We start from the raw sequence: 21,248 nt of genomic DNA, 5'->3' as shown, positions 1-21,248 counted from the left end.
ATTTAGGCATAAACTTACAAAATGTATATATATCCAAAGGTGTGACTTTGAAGGACACACTATCTTTGGCTGGTCACTTTGAGCACTTAGCTTTTATAATTAATTTTAAACAACCTGGCTCATTAAATTAGCCACAAACGATGGCCATTTATAATAATTATAATTTAATCAACGTTTCATGCAACTAGCAGCACATTTCTGTGGGCAAGTTTTTGTGCCTTGTGGCCAAAAATAAATGAGACGACAAAGTAATTAAAAATATTGCATGTGTGGCAAGCATTAATTATTCAGATGTGCCATTAAAATTTATGGCTCTACCGAAGTCCTTCCATCAGAAATTGAGCAAACGGCGCAACTGGTTGTATTTTACTTATCCGACTTTAATTGCCGGTCACTAATTAAACGCCTTTTCTTCCGGAATAAAGTACACATACATATCGTTATACGGTCAAACAATTTAAGTCAGTGTGGGGTTCCTTTAAATAAACGTACAGTAGAAAAAAAATTTAGAAAAATACTTATTGTAGTTGAGTAGGCGATATAGGGTCTATATTTTTTAATTGTATTAATATATTTGTATAAAAGAAAGAACACATTATGTTTTCCTTTTTTCAATACAAAATAAGCATTTTTACCCTATATCACAGTAAATTGTTCCTTTGGAATGTCATTTAAGTCGATCCAAAACTCACCAGCTAATGTATCTATAGCGAACCCGATGACTTGCCTACCGCAGCAGAAGGTTGTTTCTGTGCTCATAAATTATTCAATTGAAAATATGTTAAAAATTCACTGTGAATTATTTACGCCACAGACCCAGTACATGGATATTTACTCGACCAGCGGTGGGGGTGTGTCCATATATGAAGGGTCGCACACTCGTTGGGGCCCACTGATAGCCTCTGAGGGGTCTCGGGCCACATAAATTTAGCCATAAATTTGCCTTCGCTCACAAACAGGCACAAACGCAGAAATCACGGACACACACGAGCACTCGGACTCACGCACTCTCAGTTGGCAAGTTTCATTGCATAACTTTGTGCGACTTTGTGGCAGTGCTTCAACTGGCACACTGGGCCAGATGTTATTTGTTTTTGTCTGTTTGAGAAAAATATCAGTAACTTATTGCATCAATTTTATTACACACCCATATGGCAACTAATTTAAGGCTATTCGTTTATTTGGTTTAAGTTCTTTATAATAATACTAAAGTACTAAACCTTTTTAACCATGTTCTAAATGGAATATTCTTATATTATATTCATTCGAAAGTATTTAACAGGTAGGAGAAAGCGTTTCCGACCCTATAAGGTAAATATTTTCTATCTATCGATCTAGCCATGTCCATCTGTCCGTCCGTTTGTACATTGAGATCTGGTAAACTGTAAAAGCTACAACATTGGTATTCGATATACAGATTCCAAGGGTTCTAAGGCAGCGCAAGCTTGCTTCAGTGGAGTGCAACTTCCACTCTAACGCCCACAAAAGCCCATATAATCCCATGTCTGAAAGTGTAAATGCAATTTAGTTGTGATTACCAATACCCAGTTACTTGCTAAATCAAATGGTTCAAATCGGTCTATTGACTAAAAAGATATAAGCAAATAAGGTATGCAATCTCGGAAACCGCTTATTTGCTGCATGCATATCTCCATTTCCCTCGCACTCCCTTTAGCTGACTAACGCGTATCTGATAGTTGAGACAGTCGACTATAGGGTTCACTCTTGTTTTTAATTAAAAGAATAAATCTAATTTATATTCATTAAAAATATGAAACACGTGATACTATAGATTTGAAAACTATACTAGAGTTCATTCCAAAACAAATCAGTCTGGACCAGTGTGCGGGGTGGCGCTGTCGTAACGAAAGTGCTGCTGCGTGGTCAGCAGCAGATGTCCAGCTGATGTTGCTGCTGCAAATCAGTCAACATGGCAAATGATTACCCATGCCACGAGGCCAGCCTCGTCGATAAGCAGACGACGGATGGGCGGGCACACGTGGCGTATGATTAATGCGACTGCTACGCGCTTAATGCTTTTAAATGCGCATAAATGATTGCAATTTCGCTCGTCCTGTTAATGCAGCTAAAATCGCATTACGTGCAATCGCCGTCAACAGACGAACCGAGCAATTGAGTTGGGGCCTAGGCAGTGGTCAACCATTTATTTGATTAAGTGCAGAGCCCCAATATCATTGTGTGCTGCATCTGCAAGTCAAGGCTTGTGCCAGACTCATCCGAAATCAGATGAAAGATAAATCACAGGGGAAATCCATCTTATATATTACACGAAAGCCTTACAAATGCGGGGAACATTGTCCTTGCAAGGCAAGCAATTTGCATATCATCAAAGTTGTTGATCACGGACTAAGTTTTTATTGCCAACTTTTGATTGCATATAATTGGGTAAATTGGCCTATTTTTAACAAAGTTATTATTTTACACATGCAGCTGTTGCTGACTAAAGTTATGCACTTATTTTTCCCTTAATAATTTATTTACTTCCCCTTTTTAGTTTTCAAATTAGGTTCAATAATTTCGTGACTGTGCTGGAAGCCACTTTATTGCTTTAGAACCAGGAGTCAAGGTGAGTCGTAAAATTCCAAAATCTAGTTATGCCTATAGCCGTCCGCAAAATACATTTACGCTTTTAATCATCCCCTTTGATATAGGGAAATTGGGTCTAAAATGTTTTACTTGGACGACCTTTCTTGACATTTGGTTAAGGAGCTTAACTTAATGCATATTGGTGTTCTTACCGAGTTAACTCAGCAAGCAGAATTTATTTGCACAGTTCACCCAATTGAACTCAATTTGCTGGGTACCCAGCGTTTTGGCCCTGTGTGGACTTAACTTATTAGCTAATTAGTTAAATATTTGCGGTCTAATCACACAGTTAATATTCACTCCTAAATCATCCCATAAGCCCGGTATCAAGTGGCTCAAAACACACTGGCGAACTCCCATTTGGCTCGCTCAAGCGTCTTTGATTGATGCGCTAATTGAACATTTAGTCGCAAAGGCAGGGCAAATATTGATTTTATTGACACATCTATCGGGCTCATCGGGCGACAACAACTGCAACAACGTGGCACAAAAGTTTGTGTAAAGTTTCCATGTTGTTGCTAAGCTTGTTTTGTTTCATTTATTTATTTTACTCAGTGCCGCCGCACTTTTTCCTCTTTGACAGAGCGAGTGGGACGGAGCATGTCGCGGCCTCTGTCCCTCCCGCTTTTCCCACGAAATTGCCCCAATATGCGTTCGTCTCTGTGTGCGTGTGTATGTGTTAGCCAAAGCGCTTGGCCATTAAACCAATTTTCAGGCAAACAAAAAGTTGGGAAAGGGGACAAAAAGGCAAGGAACGGAAAAAGCGAAAACTGGATTTTTTGTTAACGCGAGTAAAAGGGTATCGGAAAACTGATAGAAATGTGTAGGATCTTGAACGTATTAAAAATCTACTCCTTTTTGGTATTATATACTTTTCAGGACTACAGCCATAACTCACTTTTGTTCGTATCGTTTTATTAGTTTCAATGTTGAGTATAAAATATAGTAAGTAGACGTCATATTTTATGTCAAATCAATATTCAAATTTGAAATACAGCCACATTTGATAGCTTGAAAATCTTTTCATAAATTCAAAATTAGATCTAAATTAAAAAAAAAAATATTTAACTAAATCCGTAACGGAACAAAAAAAAACAATATTAAACCAAATCAAACGTCTAAAAATAATCATAGAATTTTTATTTTGTAACAGTTAGGCAAGGGTATCCAAGGGCCCACTTCAATTGTTTTCCCTACCATTGGCTAGGTCCACTTTAAAATTCTGGACTAACAAAAAATCACTTTGTTTGGTTCTTCTAGGGCTTTCTTTTCTCCTCTAAAGGATGACCCTTTTTAATTGTCCAAACATTTAGGCAGTTTCACTCCTTTTTCTACGAAAAGGACCCGACGAGAGACGCGTAGCTAAAATTAGTCAGATTTGAAGGGGAAATAGCAATGAAAGGTGCGAGTGGAGTGGGATCGAGCCCTGTCATTTCCTTAAGCGGCTTTCGGACCTTTGTCCCGTTAATTGCCTTCGATTGCCAACCTAGCGATACCTTAGACAAATAATTCTCCTTCGATATTTCCGACTTCCGTTCCTGCTGTATCTTAATTAGATATTTTGAGAAATTGTATGACAAAAAAAGATCTGGCGACAGCTGTTGTAGGTTCCCAATGGCGGAATTGTTGATTTTAAAAATAACTAAATTACGGGTCCTGGCATGTGACGAATCTAACCTAGGCATTGTAGGGGATTTAACCTTAATTTAAAGACCAGATATAATTTCCAAATCATCCACAGTGTTCGATTTATTTTAGATTTTAGCGGGCACAATTGTTTCCAAAATGGTGTAAATAAAAATTTGAATTTTTATGATTCCCGCCTATTTATCTGCAATCCCCACAAAGTTGAACAACAGAGACAATGTTTTTTCAGTGACAAATGCCTACTTGCGCAATACAAAGAACTTTCAATAGGATTTACCAACTAAACGACTATATCTGTCTGCATAATCCGAATAATGAGCTTGCCAACCAAACCCGATTTCGGGTCAATTGCATTGAAACTGAACGCATTGAATCAGCTTAAAATGTTCTACCATCCAAAGCTTCTAAGAGGCTTTGGTTTAGCATACAATGGCCTTTGGATAACAATTATTTTACTCAATTCGGATGAGTTTTGGATGGCTGGGGCTTTGCATATAAAGTAGATTAGTCGGGGACTGTACAGTGCCATTTTGCCTAATAGACTGTCTAAAAGTTTGAAGTCGGTCGCTTTTCACTCAATTTAATGCACTTCCATCCGGGCCTTCTGGCATTCCATTTGCAAATGTACTTTCTGGCTTGCCTCGCCTCACATTTGGCCGTTCTCCATCTCGTTTTTGGGCCAAAATTGTCTGCCTGTTTGGGAATTAATAACATTAAGAGCTTCACCTGGCTCTGGCAAACAGTTGCGACAGTATAATTTCAAATGCAAATACAAAGGATGCGGCCTGGAAGGATGCTGCAGACAGTCGTACTGCCGAGTCAGCCATTTTGCACGTCTATATTAATTTTCCAACTAGAGCACAAAGCGAGGGACAAAGGACTCTGGCAAAAACTGTAATTTACGAGACAACAACAGTTAGAGAAATAAACACCCCTCCCTTCCCCGCAGACAGACCCTCCTAATGGGTCTCGAAGGATGTTGGGCTATGCTATCTCGGAGCTGGAGAGTCTGGGGAGCCTCCCGGGTCGGGATGACTTCATTGGGAAATTCTTTAATGCTAGGCACGCTGCCGAGCTCACACATAAATGGCACGAACGCACGCTCGCAGTCTCAGCCGGAGAAAGAAGACGTCACTTTCGGGGACTCCCCTGCTAACAGGACAGTCTCAGAATTAATTGCACAGTTCAAGTGTTTTTCCTGGCTGCTATCAGGAACACATATGTATCCACCGGCAGATAATAACTAACCATGTAAATGTTTTCACCAAACAACTCTTCTCTGCCATTAGATTGTAACTACCAGGTACGGGAGCAATTGGAAGAAGAGTTCTTTGTAGGTATTCTTCTTTAATAGGTTTAGCACAAGGGGATAGTTGAAAAGTCCTCGCCCAAATTGTTATTGAATCTGCAGTCGCATGTGTGTGGGCTTCGTGTTTGAATTGTTTGTCAAAAAGGCAAACTCGGAGCGTGTTTTTATTATATTTCATTCTGCTCGATGCGATTTCATTGGAGGTTGGACAACTTTTGCTTAGAAGTGCAGAAAACGAAACATTCGCAAATAACTTTCTAGTATAGTTGGACAAGTTTCTTCTTTCTTTCAAACTTTTCGGTGTCCTGCAGCGTCTACAGGCTCCTGGAGGGCTCCCAAGAAGAAAGTCCAGTTGATGGTGGATAAGGTGGCCGGGGCGGACTAAGTTAAGCTTTTACTGCCATAATGAGATTAAAAAGAAATGCAGCTAAAATTAAATTTAATTGCATCAAACTTATGGTTCCAGAAGCTTATAACGGAATACCGCAGGGACTCTATAAAAGTCTCCATTGATGTCTAATCTTGAGTTCATCACGTTTTCGCAATGGGTCTTGAACAAAAGAACATGACTGGAATATTATTGATAGTATTATCTAACTTTTATCTAAAGAAGGGTCAGACAATCGCAAAACAAGTTTCAATAGAACATTCTTATGATTGCTTGGCCTCGTTAATTAATCAATATTTCGGCTAGCTCGACTGGAGTGAGGAATTCTCAGAAAGAAGCGTACAAAAGAGTTTGAGGTCAAACGGAGGCAAACCTGATTTCGAAATGGAAGCATAGCTTCTGTCAATTTCAGCTGGATTTGTGAAAAGTTTGTGGAGCCGAAATTCCTTGCAGCAATTAGAATTTCAGCCATGATTTCTCGTGAAAATTTTCGACAAGGGATTCTGCAACTGCCAGCTTACCAACTTTCAATTAACGGTGGGCAGCAGGGGGGGGGGGGCGACCCACTCACTCAATATTCCCAGCTAACCAGCACTCGCCCACGTACCTAATTTCGGTCGTAATTTCTTATGTACTGACCCCCGAAAGCCCCGTGTAAGCTCTCCAAGATTAATGACTTTTCCCCACTGACCGCCGCTGACGGCAGCTGCCAGTGGCGATCTGTGTGTGTGTATATTTTAATAATTAATGCATAAATAATTATTTACACAAACTGTGGTCATCCGCCGAGTGGACCACAAAACCGGGCAAAAAATGGTATATAACGAGGGCGAAAGGAAGGAAAACTCGGCGAGAAGTAACAATAACTAACCTGATTCTGCTTGGCCGTTGCTGTTGCTGCTGCTGTTGCAATGTTGCTGCTGTGCCGATGTTGCTGCTGTGTTGATGTTGCTGCTGCTGCTGCTGCTGCGACTTCCGCTGCTCCTCCCACTCACTCGCTTTCTCACTCACACAACATCAGCATCAACTGGGAGCAGTTAATCCATCATCATTATGATTTTCTTACTTTGTTTCCGCTCTTAACTTTTTCCTTTTTTTTCAGTTTATTTTGCGGGGTGTTGCTGTTAGCTTATTTTCGGGGTGATTTTTTTGCTGACTTTCTACTCATGTTGGCAGCAACATAATATCCTTTATTGTGTTCTATTTGTAAACGCGGCTCCTGTGCTTGTTTTTATTTTACTTTATGTACATGTGTTTGTGGCACTTCTGAAAAGGCATTTACAGTCCTGGCATATCTATTGTTTTTTAATCCCGCTCGGCACGACTGCTGCAAAATTCTTGTAATTAGCTGCTGAGACAACAATAAGGACAACAACAAGTGGCCACTCCGCTTTGTTTTTATTGCCTAATGCAAATTTAATTGCGGTTTACTTTCCAACGCGCCGGCCAGAATGGGAAATGTTGTGTACTTCCCAATGGATTTTTGTGGTAACTTTTTGAGACCTTATCATGTTTCTGCTGCCCCAATTTGCCACGCCCCAGCACGCACCCACAGACGCCCACACGCTGTGCCAGACTACGCTCATTTGCTTCAGCTTTCCCTTTTCCTTTCCCTTTCCCCTTCCCTTTCCCCGCACTTTCCCCAACCCGCTTTCCTTCTGGTGGAAAACTTTCAGCTTATTTCTAGTATTGCCGTTGTTGCTGTTGGCTTTAATGAGCTTCCTCCTGATTGTGGCAAAAATGCAAAAACCATGCAGCTTCCGACTTCAAATGGCGCTGCTGGAAGTAGAGGCAGCCGTCTCACTTGCCACCTGCGGGAATTAGGGGCACCGACATTATATAAGTGATATGAAGCAAATTTGACGATCGTTTTAAAAGGTGTCGTAAATAGGGAAAGAGCTCTGAGAAATGCAGATAAGCAGATGTCTTTTATACGGGTATTAAGTGACGTGAATTCCCCCTATTATTGCAGCATTATCGTGCTCTATAGTTTCTGTATGTTGTTAAGGCTTAAGGTGTAAAGTGAAACTCTGGTATTATGGAGGGTGCTTAAAATATATGGTTTATAACATTACTGTAAAGTATGTTACTTCTGATGTCAGTAACTATGTGTTGTAGCATCATTACTATCTTTTTATAAAAATACTACGTCTATTTAAACGAACCATGGCTTTGAATATTATTGTCCAATTTGACCTAAGCTTTTTCGTAAATAAAATACGACTATATAATTCTAGGCATTAAAAAATTGGGTATAAATTAAACATAACATTTGGACTTGTAGGTCAAAACTATATAATCAGAACTATATAGTACTGCTCTTATAGAAATGATCAGAAAATAAGTTATAGCCTAGTTAGTTTTTCATCACGATCTCTTCTACTTTACAGTGTTTGTTTTCTACGGAATGAAAACTACTTATGTACATTTTTTACAAAACTAGGATCAGTCGGGAAAATTTAAAATCATCTATACATATTTTTTTTAAACCTAAAAAATATTGTGAGCTTTAAAAAGTTGAAGGTTGCCTATAATTTATTACCTCAAACAAAATTGCATTCTTAATTTTAATAATTGCCTCTTAAATTAATAACTACTTATTTAAGTTAAATTAATTCGTTAATATTGAAAATAGGCAATGCAGCTATCCTCTATGTCTTTACTGAATAAGCCTTTGGGTCAAATTCTGTTACTGGTTATTAAATTAGTTAATTGTAAGGTCTATCTTTATTTTTCAGAAATCAAGGATTTCTCAAAACCACAAAATTATTTAACGATTCCAAGTTAATTAATTAAAAATATCACAGAAGAACTTTTAAGCCTCATTGCTCCGAAATATTGCGATGGTACCAAATAAAAGTAACTGTGCTATTATGCTCTTCAAAGTACTTGCTTTTCGCTTTCTTTGTCTACATTACCCTATAAAAACCGGCATTCACCCGAACTGACTTTCAATGCCTCAGTGGGCATTGTGCGACAACCTCTTGGATAACCCTTGGCACCCAATAACAATCATTAGGCCGAGTCTTTGAGGCGACTTCCCCGACTGGGGCACAACTCAAGTGCAACAGTGCGTATGCGTTATCCAAAGTTTGAACAACAATTGTTGCCTTGGTAATTGTGGAGCAGCCGAGTGCTGTTGTCGTCGCCAGCTGATGGGCGGGTAGCAGCTGTTATCACATCCTAATGCTAATGCGATTTTCATTGCTGGTCCTGTATCGGCGGCGTTATCCCCCCGTAGCCCACCCAACAGCAGTATCGCTCTGCTCGGCGCATGCAAAGCGAAATTCATAGCATACTTATGGCAGCTGGCTGATGTTAACGATGCCTTGGCCGTCTTCAGATGCTGCTGCCGATGATGATGATGGCTTATGTAACTAGTGCTGCATAAATCCGAGCACACCCACGCAAGTGGGGCAGAGGCCCACGAAAAGCGTGTATGTTGTCTATGTTTCTCGTATTGCTACTACTATTCAAATGGCACTTCCTGGGGGCTTCTCCGCGGAAGTTTCCACCTCCTCCTCCCTGGCCGGGCGGGTGTGTATGTGGGGCAGCTGTGTCTGCAGCAGTGGTAGTTCTTTTGGCGCACTCCGTGCTGCGTGCTTTTAGCACTAACAAGCAGCAGCAAAGAACCAGCAGCGAAGGAGTGGACTTCTGCCGTTGTCTGACTTCAAGAGGTCCTGCGACCCACACTAACGCACTGGCACCGACACTTACACTCCCGTCCACGTACACTCACTTCACTACCACACACGTCCTCTTTTAGACCTGGCCCGGTTCGGTTGGCTTTGGCTTTGGTTTTGGCTCTTGGCAGCGACTTGGCTTGCGGATCTGCTGGCGGATGCTGCTCTCGTTGCTGTTCATCTCCCGTCGATGGACCATTTTTGACTGGCTCCCAATCGAAGCCATTGGCTGCCTTTCGTCGCCATGCTCGATTTGCTGGCCCAAACGGAGATCCCGTAACAGTGGATGGCTTATTTTCTCTCCGACTGTTGTTGCTGCTCGCTCCCTTCTTATACGAATCTGTGCGAAAAGAGCGAGTCCCTCGAGGGAGAGAGCCATCGGATGGCGAGAACATTCTCTTGTTGCATTTCACAGGCTCCCCGAGTCAAAGATAACGCACGTGAGTCGATGGTGCTGCCAGATGGTTCCGAATTCAAGAGCTCCTCCCAAAATGCAGAATTTTAAATGCTCTTAAATAAGAAGCAATACTTACATAACAAATTAATAATACTTAATTGAATTAATATTGGTGGGACTACATAATGATTATAATTTTTTTAATTTAAATCTTTAGAGAGGTTAAGGCATTTACTTCAGTTGGGTTCTCTTACCAACAGAATTAGTACCTACAAGGATTATTGTTTCTTCGTTCTTTCTAGAACAAGTTGTTAGAAACTAATTTTAGTGCCCACAAACCTCAAAAAATATTATAAATTAAAATTATTTTACTGCCAATCAAAAAAAGCTCTTAACATTTGAAAACACATTCATGTTGTTTTGAAATGAAATCTTTATGTGCAATTCCAGATTTGAAAAATATAAATATCAAGTTTATTGTTATTAAAATAGTTCAACAAATTTATTTAACTTTGTTGCATGATTTAACAAAACAGTATAGGCCTATATCCGGCTTTTATATAATTTTGAATTACGTGGCAACGCCATCTCTCATCTCTTATACTTCGAGATGTTGTACCACTCGCTCTCTCATCTCGTATGTTACTCTCTTTGCGCATGCCCCTCGGCGGGGAAAACAACTTCGAATTTCGGGCAGGAGGACAACAAAGGAAACCCACCAACAAACACAGGCGCACTACATACCTATAGAGAACGCCACAAGACCAAAACTCGTTTAGTTGCCGCGTTGACAACTTTGTGGCAGGCAGCAAACAAACAGACCTCACACTGGTCCAAATGTCGACAGGGGGCGGTGAACTGGGCTGCAGCTGCAACGTGAGAAGGCAAATGCAGCGCCTTTGTCGGGAGGTTGGCCTGAGCATTGACCTGCTTAGACAGCTGGGAGATTTATAACTCCTCTATAACTCCTGTACAAAGCAAGGGGGAGCTGCAGCATTAAATGGCAAATAAATCTAGAGTTAAACTTTTGACACTGTCTCGGCAAGCAGCCACGAAGGCATTTCCTTCCGCTTCCCGCGACTTCCGGTTGGAATCTGTCTGCCTGTCAGCGGCCAACAAAAGGAATGACACCCGCACGCACACAGGCACAGCTGCACGGAGAGAAATTGTTTTAGTACTGTAGTAGTTATATGTAGAATAAGGCGTACTTTTACAATTACCTCAACAAAGCGGACTTATCTGGTAGACCTTATATCGCTTTATCTGTTAACGAGAATTTGGCTCTAAAATGAAATAATAATACAACATTTTCTTTCACAGAATACATTATTTTTTCCTTTGCCTTACATTGTTAAAAATCTTACAAGTTATTTTACTATTCTGCATTTACAATTTCATTAAACAATCGATAAATACTTAATAATTGTATATTTTCGTCCGTTTGTTTTTCAAATAATATCATAATAATCTCCCGGTGTGTTACAAGGATAGAATTTATGAGCGCCCAGCACCTCTTTCCGAAATCTTATAAAACTCGGGAATAAATAATAATAATTCCTGAGCTTTCCTGCGCCCGTCCGTTGTTGTTCGCAACTCCCACATTTCTTTGCCGTTCTTATGACAATGTCAACATTTCTTCTGCTTCTCTAATGGCCTGGCACACACACAGACCACTCGCACACCCCGAATTCCGGCACACCCGCACCTACGGGTACATGTGTTTTCAATCGGTTGTTGTTTCCCATGTCGGTTATGCATAGCCATAAATTTTGGTAAAAGCTTCTCTAGGTCGAGGGCTACGGGCAGTCCGAAAATAAAGCGGATAATTTCTGATGCTGACACATTCGCACACAGACACACCAAAAGGAGCAAAAGGAAAGGACCCCCATACACACAGTAACCGATTGTTGTTTTCGCCATTTTTTGTTTGTCATTTAACAGATTTTTCTGTCCTCGCTGGTATTGATTTCTAATTTTTCGTCGTAGGCTTAATAAAAAGTCGTAGCACATGAATGTGTCGGTGCTTTCTTCTTCCGAGTGTGGGTGAAAGCGAGTTTTTATTATGTGTGCGTGTGTGTCGCATTGATTTCGTAATTTATGACCGATTTGATGGATTGCTCGAATAACTTTTTATGCTTATTTTTCAGTTTTTATTGTTTTACAGCTTGCGGTTGATTTTTTGTTGGTGCTTGTGGCATGTCATATGGAAGATTTGCGGTTTTTGGGTGCCCATCCTGGAAATCATTTCGTTTTGGGTAAAATGTGTCCTTGAGGTGTGAGGAAAAATAATGTTGCCTATATTTTTGGGCCTGCCATACGTTATGTCATACTCCTAATTTATCAAAAATACATACCAAAGTGACATTTAAATTAACAATTTGTTGGGTTAATTAATTATAAGAGAAACATTTCGAAATCTGCACTGTCCACAACAAAGAGAATTATTCTCATTAGTTTACTCGTATCAATTATAATTTAAATTAAGTACGTGCCACTGCTCATTTTGCGTTTGCTTAATAATTAATGTTAAAGTGCTGCAGGGCTTACAACATCCGCGGTTAGCTAATTGAGCCAAACGCATCTGTGTGATTAAATTTCCAGCCAGAACCCATTAAACAAACCGACCAAAACGGAGGACTAAAGGGGGAATACCGGCAGGAACTCAGTTAGCATGGATGAGTGCAGTCCAATTAAACGTTAAATCAATATTGTTAAATCCCGTCGCACAAAAAACAGATCCACACTGGCGGCCATTCACGTATTAATTGGTGTTCGTGAGACTTCTGCATTTGAATAATCCATGAGCTGCCACATCTGTGTCTGAGTTCCCATCTACGTACATGAGTTATAAGCCATCTGAGCCGTGTAAACCAACTGCCCGTTGAAAACAGCAGGTCCAACCCATTTTGGCCACACTCACATTCCGGAACATAGTTACAATTGTGTTTCAGCAATTAGAATCGTATTAGAAAGTACATTGTGTTCCCGGCACATTGACTGCATATTAATACTGCCAAAACTAGTTTAAATAACTTTATTGTGAGTTTGTGTTGGGTTCTATTTTGTTTTTTCATGTGTTCCATTTAAGCAGTGACTAAATTTATTTTGCAGAGAGCCGACAGAGCAAAACAGTTTTACCCGGTGGGGTAATAAGCTACATTAAGAGCTACTTACATATAATCATTTTAATCCATTGTCGAATATTCAAAAATGTGACTTCAAAACATTCGAATTGATAGTAAGCTGCGGCTAAAAACAACCCTTGCTGATGTATTCACATTCTTACTACTACATTTTAAAACCTTTGTCGAGCGTTCGAAAAACTATCTTCTTCTTCCATCCACAGGGTTTCCATGGGAACATTTTACTTTTCGACTTATTTCAATGATGCGGTCCTGTCTAAATACATTCTTTGACCTTTAAAATATAAATCTTAGCTCAAAAAATACACAATTGTATAGTAATAGACAGACATACAGACGACGGACATGACTATATCAAAATAAATTCTCAAATGATTTTAGCAAAAATTAATTTTCTAGAGCTTCTTATTTTTCGACCTGAAGCACTGTATTGGAAGGGTTATTTCACCGGTGATAACACAAATTCAAAGGTCCTTTTAGCAAGCAACGCATCTTAGTTTAGAGCTTCTGTTGCCCCATATCTGGGGATTTCCTGTTCGATTTGGCTTCCTGCGCCCACTGAGCCTCGGTGCTTTCGAACTGAGAACGAAAAAAGAACAAAGTCAAACTATCCATCAGGCCGGGCACACATTTCCATGCAAATGGGTATGTGGGTTATTTTTTGGGTCAGCGATTCGAGGAAGGCTCCGTGGCAGCAGTTGGGGGCTGAATGCCCTTCCCCATGACTCTGCGGCACTTAGGGCCAACAAATACAAACAGGCATAATAAAATAATCGATGCTTTTAAAATTTGCATAAGTTCGGATACCGCAGATGCCACGCAGAGGAGCCAGAGGAGCGTGTTTCCCTATCCCGTGCTGTGCTGTCCATTGCGCATACGCCGCGTGGACAGGGCCAGGGCCCAGGCCCTAGAGTCCTAGACCTGGAGACGGCGACACGGCGGTCGGCAAGTTCGTGGGCGTTCGACTTAATTGTGGGAATTCGGCGTCTGCCACGCACCCATCATGGACGGACGTGGCTAAAAGTTGAATTTTTAAGCACTCCGAGGCCGGCTTTAGGCCCAGAGCCATATATTTTCATTAACATGTGTGGGTCGGAGTGAAAGTTTCAGGGCTCTGATTGAACGTGGCCTTGCTGCAGCCGTGGGAACTCTGCCCTCAAAGTACACGTCCTTATGTACTAACAGACGACAGAAGAAGCAATCACTTGTCGACAGAGCCCGTTAACCTTCCAGGTTTCACGTTTCATTAACGTCGACAACGCCCTGCTGGCAGGTTAACTGGGTCCCGGTTTTTAAAACCCTCGTTGTATCTTAAATAATTCCGGTATAGCCTCAGTGAGTGAAATGCTCGCCTAGAAGTGCATTAGCTTGCACTCAGTTAACAACCGTTTACAAGACAACGATTAAATTTGAATTTTTAAGGCTCAATTGCAAGGTAAACTTCTGCTCTACAACTTATTAGTCAACACCTCCCAGTGCTAACTTTTTAATTACTAATATCAAACATTTTGAATGAAATGCGTATTACTATTTTTAACGACGATATAAAAGTGCATAGAAATTCAAAAACCCATTTTTATCCATAGTGTTTTTCCAAATCTAAAAGCCTTTCGACATTTAATTGTTATCTATAAAAAGTGTTATCCCAAGTCTAAAATTTAATTGGACAGTAAATTGTTTTCTTTAATTTTGAGTTTAGAAAAATTGCATAAGAAGTGTTATTCCAAACTTTAAATTTTATTAAAATTAAAATTCTGTTTTATGGAGAAGAGTAAAAATTGAACAAAACTTAGTCAGGCTAACTGAAGCACTTTCATTTAATGGCTTTTTTGAGCTTAGAAAACTCTGTTAAAAAATTTCATCCTAGCCATACCAATTCAAGAAAAAGCAATCTCAGTATTATATACTGGCTTATAGCTAAACGGACACTAACGATTCAACCGATTAAAACCCCGCATTATGCATTATACAAGTATGAATAAAACATGCGAAATCGATTCATTTTCGGAGAGGATTTCCTCTTTGGGTCGCACACAGACCAAAAGCCAATCACACAGACGGAATATGAAAAAGATTCCGCATCGCCCCCATCACTTTATCCACTGGCAATAATCGCTAATTATGTTGGCGAAACCCAATTAATTATGTCGAGCCATTTTCCGCAGGATGACAACCTCGATGCAGCCGAGCAAGTATACGGGCCTGGTGGCCGACCTGATGCCCAATATTCGGGCGATGAAGTACTCGGGCCTGTTTATGCACAACTTCACGGGCGGCAGTGCGTTCATGAAGAAGGTCTACTCCTCGGTGCACCTGGTGCTCCTGCTGATGCAGTTCGCCTTCATCCTGGTCAACATGGCCCTCAACGCCGAGGAGGTGAACGAGCTGTCGGGCAACACGATCACCACCCTCTTCTTCACCCACTGCATAACCAAGTTCATCTACCTGGCCGTCAACCAGAAGAATTTCTACAGGTGAGTCGGAAACTGGGAATTCTTGTTTGTTGGTAAACAAAATAACTGGCACAATATGTATCCCAAATGGCCATTTTAAATTTTGAAAAAATGGGGTAGATTGTGAAAAACCTACTTTAGATTATTCCGACTTTCAGTACTTACTCTGTTAATATTGGTAAAAGTATAATAACCCGCAAGCCGCTAAGCTATTAATAACTAGGCAATTCTACAGTTTCAATTGGGGTTACGAATAAAAAGTAAACTTCCCTCTGCAGAACCTTGAATATATGGAACCAGGTCAACACGCACCCCCTGTTCGCCGAATCAGATGCCCGCTACCACTCGATCGCCCTGGCCAAGATGAGGAAGCTGTTCTTCCTGGTGATGCTGACCACCGTGGCCTCGGCCACCGCCTGGACCACGATCACCTTCTTCGGGGACAGCGTCAAGATGGTGGTGGACCACGAAACGAACTCCAGCATTCCGGTGGAGATTCCGCGGCTGCCGATCAAGTCCTTCTACCCGTGGAACGCCAGCCACGGACTGTTCTACATGATCAGCTTCGCCTTTCAGATCTACTACGTGCTCTTCTCGATGATCCACTCCAACCTGTGCGACGTGATGTTCTGCTCCTGGCTGATCTTCGCCTGCGAGCAGCTGCAGCACCTGAAGGGCATCATGAAGCCCCTGATGGAACTGTCTGCCTCGCTGGACACCTACAGACCCAACTCGGCGGCCCTCTTCAGGTCCTTATCGGCCAACTCCAAGTCGGAGCTCATTCATAACGAAGGTAATTATATTGGATTTGGGGTTTCCGGAGCTTAATTTACTGTCCAAGTTTCTTGTCCACGGTACCTATGAATATATCATTATCGGTGGATTTAGAGCAATCTATTTGGGCTAAGTTCGGTGGAAACTCTCCCCAGAGTTTCCCCCAAAAGAGATTTATGTAAAACGCCCGTATAGGTGCGATCGATAAAACTATTTCTCAGGAAATTGTTTTTACTTATGTAAATGTGTACTTAAAAACATTTTTAAAAACGCAACCCTCCTGCTTATCAATTAACATGAGAGGGAGAACTATTTTCATAAAAATAAAATATTAAATATTATTATTTGCTGTTATGAAGACAGACATGTAAAGGACATGATCAGAAATATAAATAATGAAAAAGGAATTAAACGTTAAAAAACAAATTACTGCTAGAGTGAAATCGACATTTCTGGGTTAAGGAAATAATGTAATAGATCCGAACAAATATTCAAAACAGTTCTTTCCTTTAACGAGTACCTACTTTTTTTCAAAAATTCAAAGTTTAAGATACCTATCCAAATTGTTCTTTAAAATAACTATAATTTATTTTTAATTAAAGTTTCTAGGTAATGTTTAAATCCAAACTGACTTCGAGAATTTAATTACTTAACTGTTGTCCTGTCCGCAGTTAAGAGTATGGTATATTACATACAACATTTTTGGTGAACCGAAAGGCCCTGTGGAAAGCCCCGTGACGAGCGGTTTTTTAATTACAGAAAAGGATCCGGCCACCGACATGGACATGACGGGCGTCTACAGCTCGAAAGCGGATTGGGGCGCCCAGTTTCGAGCACCCTCGACGCTGCAGTCCTTCGGCGGCAACGGGGGCGGCGGCAACGGGCTGGTGAACGGGGCTAATCCCAACGGGCTGACCAAAAAACAGGAGATGATGGTGCGCAGTGCCATCAAGTACTGGGTGGAGCGGCACAAGCACGTCGTGCGGTGAGTCGAATCCTTGCCAAATTTGACCAACAATTTGAAGAGGTCTCTGGCCTCTGAGGGGATGAGTGGTCAGTGGGTTCCGTGATTGCATCTGCTGATTTTAATACAAGCCACACCTGGCCAGATACTCCTGGCACAGAAATTTAATTGCATTCACCTGGAGAAAATGCAAAGGCACTTGAATACATTCAGTCCAACTGCAATGCAATCTTAGACAAAGAGCCCAAAAAAGGATAAGATATTGTCAATTTTATTTTGGTTATTTTATTTTTGCAAGTGTTAAGTTCTTTAAACATTAAATTCGCCCGAGTTGTTTTCATTTATTAGGCTCTCGACAGATCCCTGCAGCTTGTTTGATTTTGTTGATTATTTCCTCAATTGCAATCATTGTTTGGGGCCCTAGAGTGATGGCCTTGTTTGTCCGGTCCGACAGTTGGCTTAGCTACTTGTGTGTGCTGTTGCGGATCAAAATATTGACTTGAATGTCCTCTTCTCGTCCTTTCCCTCGTTTTTCCCTCTTACCTGCAGCCTGGTGGCTGCCATTGGCGATACTTACGGAGCTGCCCTGCTGCTGCACATGTTGACCTCTACCATCAAGCTGACCCTGTTGGCATACCAGGCCACCAAAATCAACGGAGTGAACGTCTACGCCTTCACAGTCGTCGGCTACCTGGGATATGCCCTGGCCCAGGTGTTTCACTTCTGCATCTTTGGCAATCGCTTGATTGAGGAGGTGAGTTTGGATGGGGTTATTAAGGTGGCAGTACAAATGTTGGTTGCTCCAAAAATCTTAAGGATTGGAAAAGTGTGTTTTTAAATGTTAAGACCCCAGAAATGGAAAGGATCAACCCAGTAGAGTAATAAATACCATATAAAAAAATTAATTAAAATTAAATTAGTTTAATATAAATTATTAAATTATTTTTTTTCTTCTAAATATATTATTGGCTAGTACAACTGTTGGTAGCTTCAAAAATCGCAGCGATTAGAAAAGTGTTTTTTAAAACTATAAGACCCTAGAAATTGCGAGGTCTGGTGCTGTACAGTTATACGAAATTTATAAAAAAATTTTATATAATTTTCTAACAAATATATAAAATGTAAAAAATTATTACGTTTAAAAAATTAAAAAAAAAAAGTATTTTTCTGATGATCATCATCACAAGTACACAGTGAAAATTCTAACGTAATCATCTGAGCTGAAAATGTTCTTAAATATAGAAATACATTTTTAAATTGAAAATGTTCTTATTTTGCAAGAATCAAGTTCAATTGGCGATATTTTCATAGTATATCTCAATAAATAAACTATTAGTCCAGTCAGTAGTGTATACTTATCAAAAAGTTGTTAAATAAACTCATTTTAACTTTTCTCTTCTCACCATTTCGTTCTAATTTTGAGAACATTGGCACCGAAATGTACTTACACGGTTTTTAAGAACGAATGTTCTCAATTCAAGAACAATGTTCTTGGATATTTCATTCTGTGTACACCTTGTTTTTCGAAACTGGTTGAGTATTTATCCACTTATATAAGAAAATTAAAAAAATGTTGGGGCCTTAAATAGTATTAAATGCAAATATAAATCTGGGCTATAACAATTTCTGCGTTTTCCAGAGCTCGTCTGTCATGGAGGCCGCCTACTCGTGCCACTGGTACGACGGATCCGAGGAGGCCAAGACCTTCGTCCAGATCGTGTGCCAGCAGTGCCAGAAGGCCATGAGCATATCGGGGGCTAAGTTCTTCACCGTTTCCCTGGATTTGTTTGCCTCGGTGCGTTGCATGTGATTTATTGAAGGTGCGAAAATAAAGCTAAACACGACCGACTTTCTCTGCCCCACAGGTGCTCGGTGCAGTTGTCACCTACTTCATGGTGCTGGTGCAGCTCAAGTGAGCTGCCAGCGGAGCTGACGGATTTTTTGTGCCAGGAAAGCGAATGCCAAGGAGCCACCGTGCTAACCCAACCCCCCAGACGCCCAGCCACAGTGCCCATCCACCGCCCCCACCACTGTGCAATCAGCAATATTATAGAGCAATTATAACGCAAATTATATATTTTATACCAGCGACGAGCGAACCCCGTGGGGCATCATGGAAACACACTGGGGCACATAGAAGCCTGCAAATATTTATCGATTTTGTACACGTGTAGAGCTTTCGATGTAAACTCAAGATGCAACTAAATAAATGTGTAGTGGAAATGCAAGGAAAGTGGTGATGGGAAAACAAGGGACTTTGAGATGGGGTGTTTGCTTGATTTAGATACTTATTTTCATTTGTTTTTTGTTGTTCGATTGAATTAATAATATATAATTGAAATATTTTTATAAACTTTAAGTCTGGAGCTGATCGTAGCCCATCAATTAGTCTTAATTCAATAATTATCGGGGCTGTTCACATGATAAGCGTGGAATTTAATGGGCTAGACGCGGAGTTTCACGCATCACCGACCGCATGCTCACAGTTTTCCCGAGCAGATGTGCAAAACGAACTTAATTTCGTTTGAATTATAAAGTCCAATTTTTTGGGCCATATCAGCTTTGCCAAATTTTTGGCAACTGCTGGCGCAACAGTAGAAACAGTTAGCAGTTGCAGCCAGCAATTAAGTGTGGCAAAAGTGTAATTCGGAATCACACTCCAGAGTGTGGATCTCCACACACTTAGCTCTGTTTACCTCTCCTGAATTTTGCCGTTTTGAAAGCGCACTTTATGGTTTTCCAAATTGCCCAACTGGGCTGTCTGACTCGCAGCGAGTTGAAATTGAACCAGCAACAAGAAATCGCTTCACAACGCGAACTTTTAATGCGGCCACGCTCTGTACATTCGGCCGAAGTTTTTATTTCTTGCAGCTTTCATAAAACAAAAACGAAAAGCGAACAAAAAGTGACTATAACTAAAATTGCGCCAAGAGTGTGAGCCAGGTGAGGTAAGATGAGGTGGAGCGTAGAAGTATCTACCGAATGCGAGTATAGCACTACCAAAACCCCTTCCCAGCCCGCTGCTTCTTACTGTTAATTTCTTTATTGCGCACACTTTCGTCTGCCAATGAAAGTTTCTTGACTTTGGAAATGCAACAACAGCGCGGCTAAAACTACTTAATTTATAAGTCTACGGTTTAATTAGTTTTCTTTCTTTCGCGTCTTGTTTTACTTTTGGGGGCTAAGGAGGGCAGCACATCTTCCTGTTCTTGTCTGCAGCTTTGTTAATTTATGCGAATTTTTCAGCCTCATTTGTCAATCGCCAGGCGATTTCTTTTCGGGTTTTTAATATAACGTTACACGACTAGAGTCGTTAACAAACCCACATACCACACTCTTTAACAACGACTCTTTTAATGACATTTTTATAGAGTCCTAAGCACATTACCTATGCGGTTTACATAATTCTACTTTTTTTTTGCAGCAATTGCCGTTTCTAGGTGTCGATGAGTAATGGAGAAATTGAGGCGTCCAAGAAATTGTCATTTAAATATTTAATTAGCGATAAATTCGGGGACGTAAGAAAAATTTTGATTTGAAACTGAGTTTATTTCCCATACCAATTTAAGGTAAGTTTTCCGTTCTGAGTGAGTTCAGCAATGATTCACCACACCATTCCGTAATTGTCTGCGTGACTGAACGACTATTAAAAAACGATTTTTCCATCGATTTTTCTTTACTTTCAGTCGTTAAATAAACAATAACATGGTACACCTTAAAATTGCATATATTATAAACATTGGCAATGTAAATTAAAGGTATTAGCGATCAACTTATACTAAATAAACTGAAAATCAAAATTCTATTGACGATCTACATTGTCAATAAGGAAATGTACCTCGCTTTTTTAAGTTAGAAATTCTTACATCGACACGTTTTAAAA

At 40.4% G+C, this 21,248-nt stretch overlaps 2 protein-coding genes across 3 annotated transcripts in view; one reads left to right on the top strand and one right to left on the bottom strand.

Annotated features, from left to right (window-relative positions):
* Window positions 1–7,571, bottom strand: part of LOC108016263 (ras-like protein family member 10B) — a 42,690-nt gene extending 35,119 nt beyond the window's left edge. Inside the window, exon 1 of the mRNA XM_070997000.1 lies at window positions 6,823–7,571. The gene's annotated coding sequence lies outside the window, so the exon portion shown is untranslated. The remainder of the gene's footprint in view (window positions 1–6,822) is intronic.
* Window positions 7,572–14,395: 6,824 nt separating this feature from the next.
* Orco (odorant receptor co-receptor) lies at window positions 14,396–19,598 on the top strand. 2 transcript variants are annotated; one of them, XM_036819273.3, is made up of 7 exons: window positions 14,396–14,609; window positions 15,340–15,648; window positions 15,906–16,420; window positions 17,161–17,386; window positions 17,915–18,119; window positions 19,005–19,160; window positions 19,231–19,598. In XM_036819273.3, the coding sequence occupies exons 2-7, from the start codon at window positions 15,341–15,343 to the stop codon at window positions 19,279–19,281; spliced, it is 1,461 nt and encodes a 486-aa protein (XP_036675168.1). In that variant the 5' UTR covers window positions 14,396–14,609; window position 15,340; the 3' UTR covers window positions 19,282–19,598.
* Window positions 19,599–21,248: the final 1,650 nt, after the last annotated feature.

The sequence above is a fragment of the Drosophila suzukii genome, chromosome 3 (assembly GCF_043229965.1).
Source record: "Drosophila suzukii chromosome 3, CBGP_Dsuzu_IsoJpt1.0, whole genome shotgun sequence".
NCBI classification, from domain to species: Eukaryota; Metazoa; Arthropoda; class Insecta; order Diptera; family Drosophilidae; genus Drosophila; species Drosophila suzukii.
The sequence above is the reverse complement of the archived record's forward strand: the minus strand, read 5'-3'. Positions and strand labels throughout refer to the sequence as shown.

Bases quoted from the DNA above. Each gene is read 5' to 3' on its own strand.
- Orco (XM_036819273.3), top strand. From the start codon at position 15,341: ATGACAACCTCGATGCAGCCGAGCAAGTATACGGGCCTGGTGGCCGAC. The intron at 15,649-15,905 runs GTGAGTCGGAAA...TTCCCTCTGCAG, and splicing joins AACCAGAAGAATTTCTACAG to AACCTTGAATATATGGAACC. The intron at 16,421-17,160 runs GTAATTATATTG...TTTTAATTACAG, and splicing joins GGAGCTCATTCATAACGAAG to AAAAGGATCCGGCCACCGAC.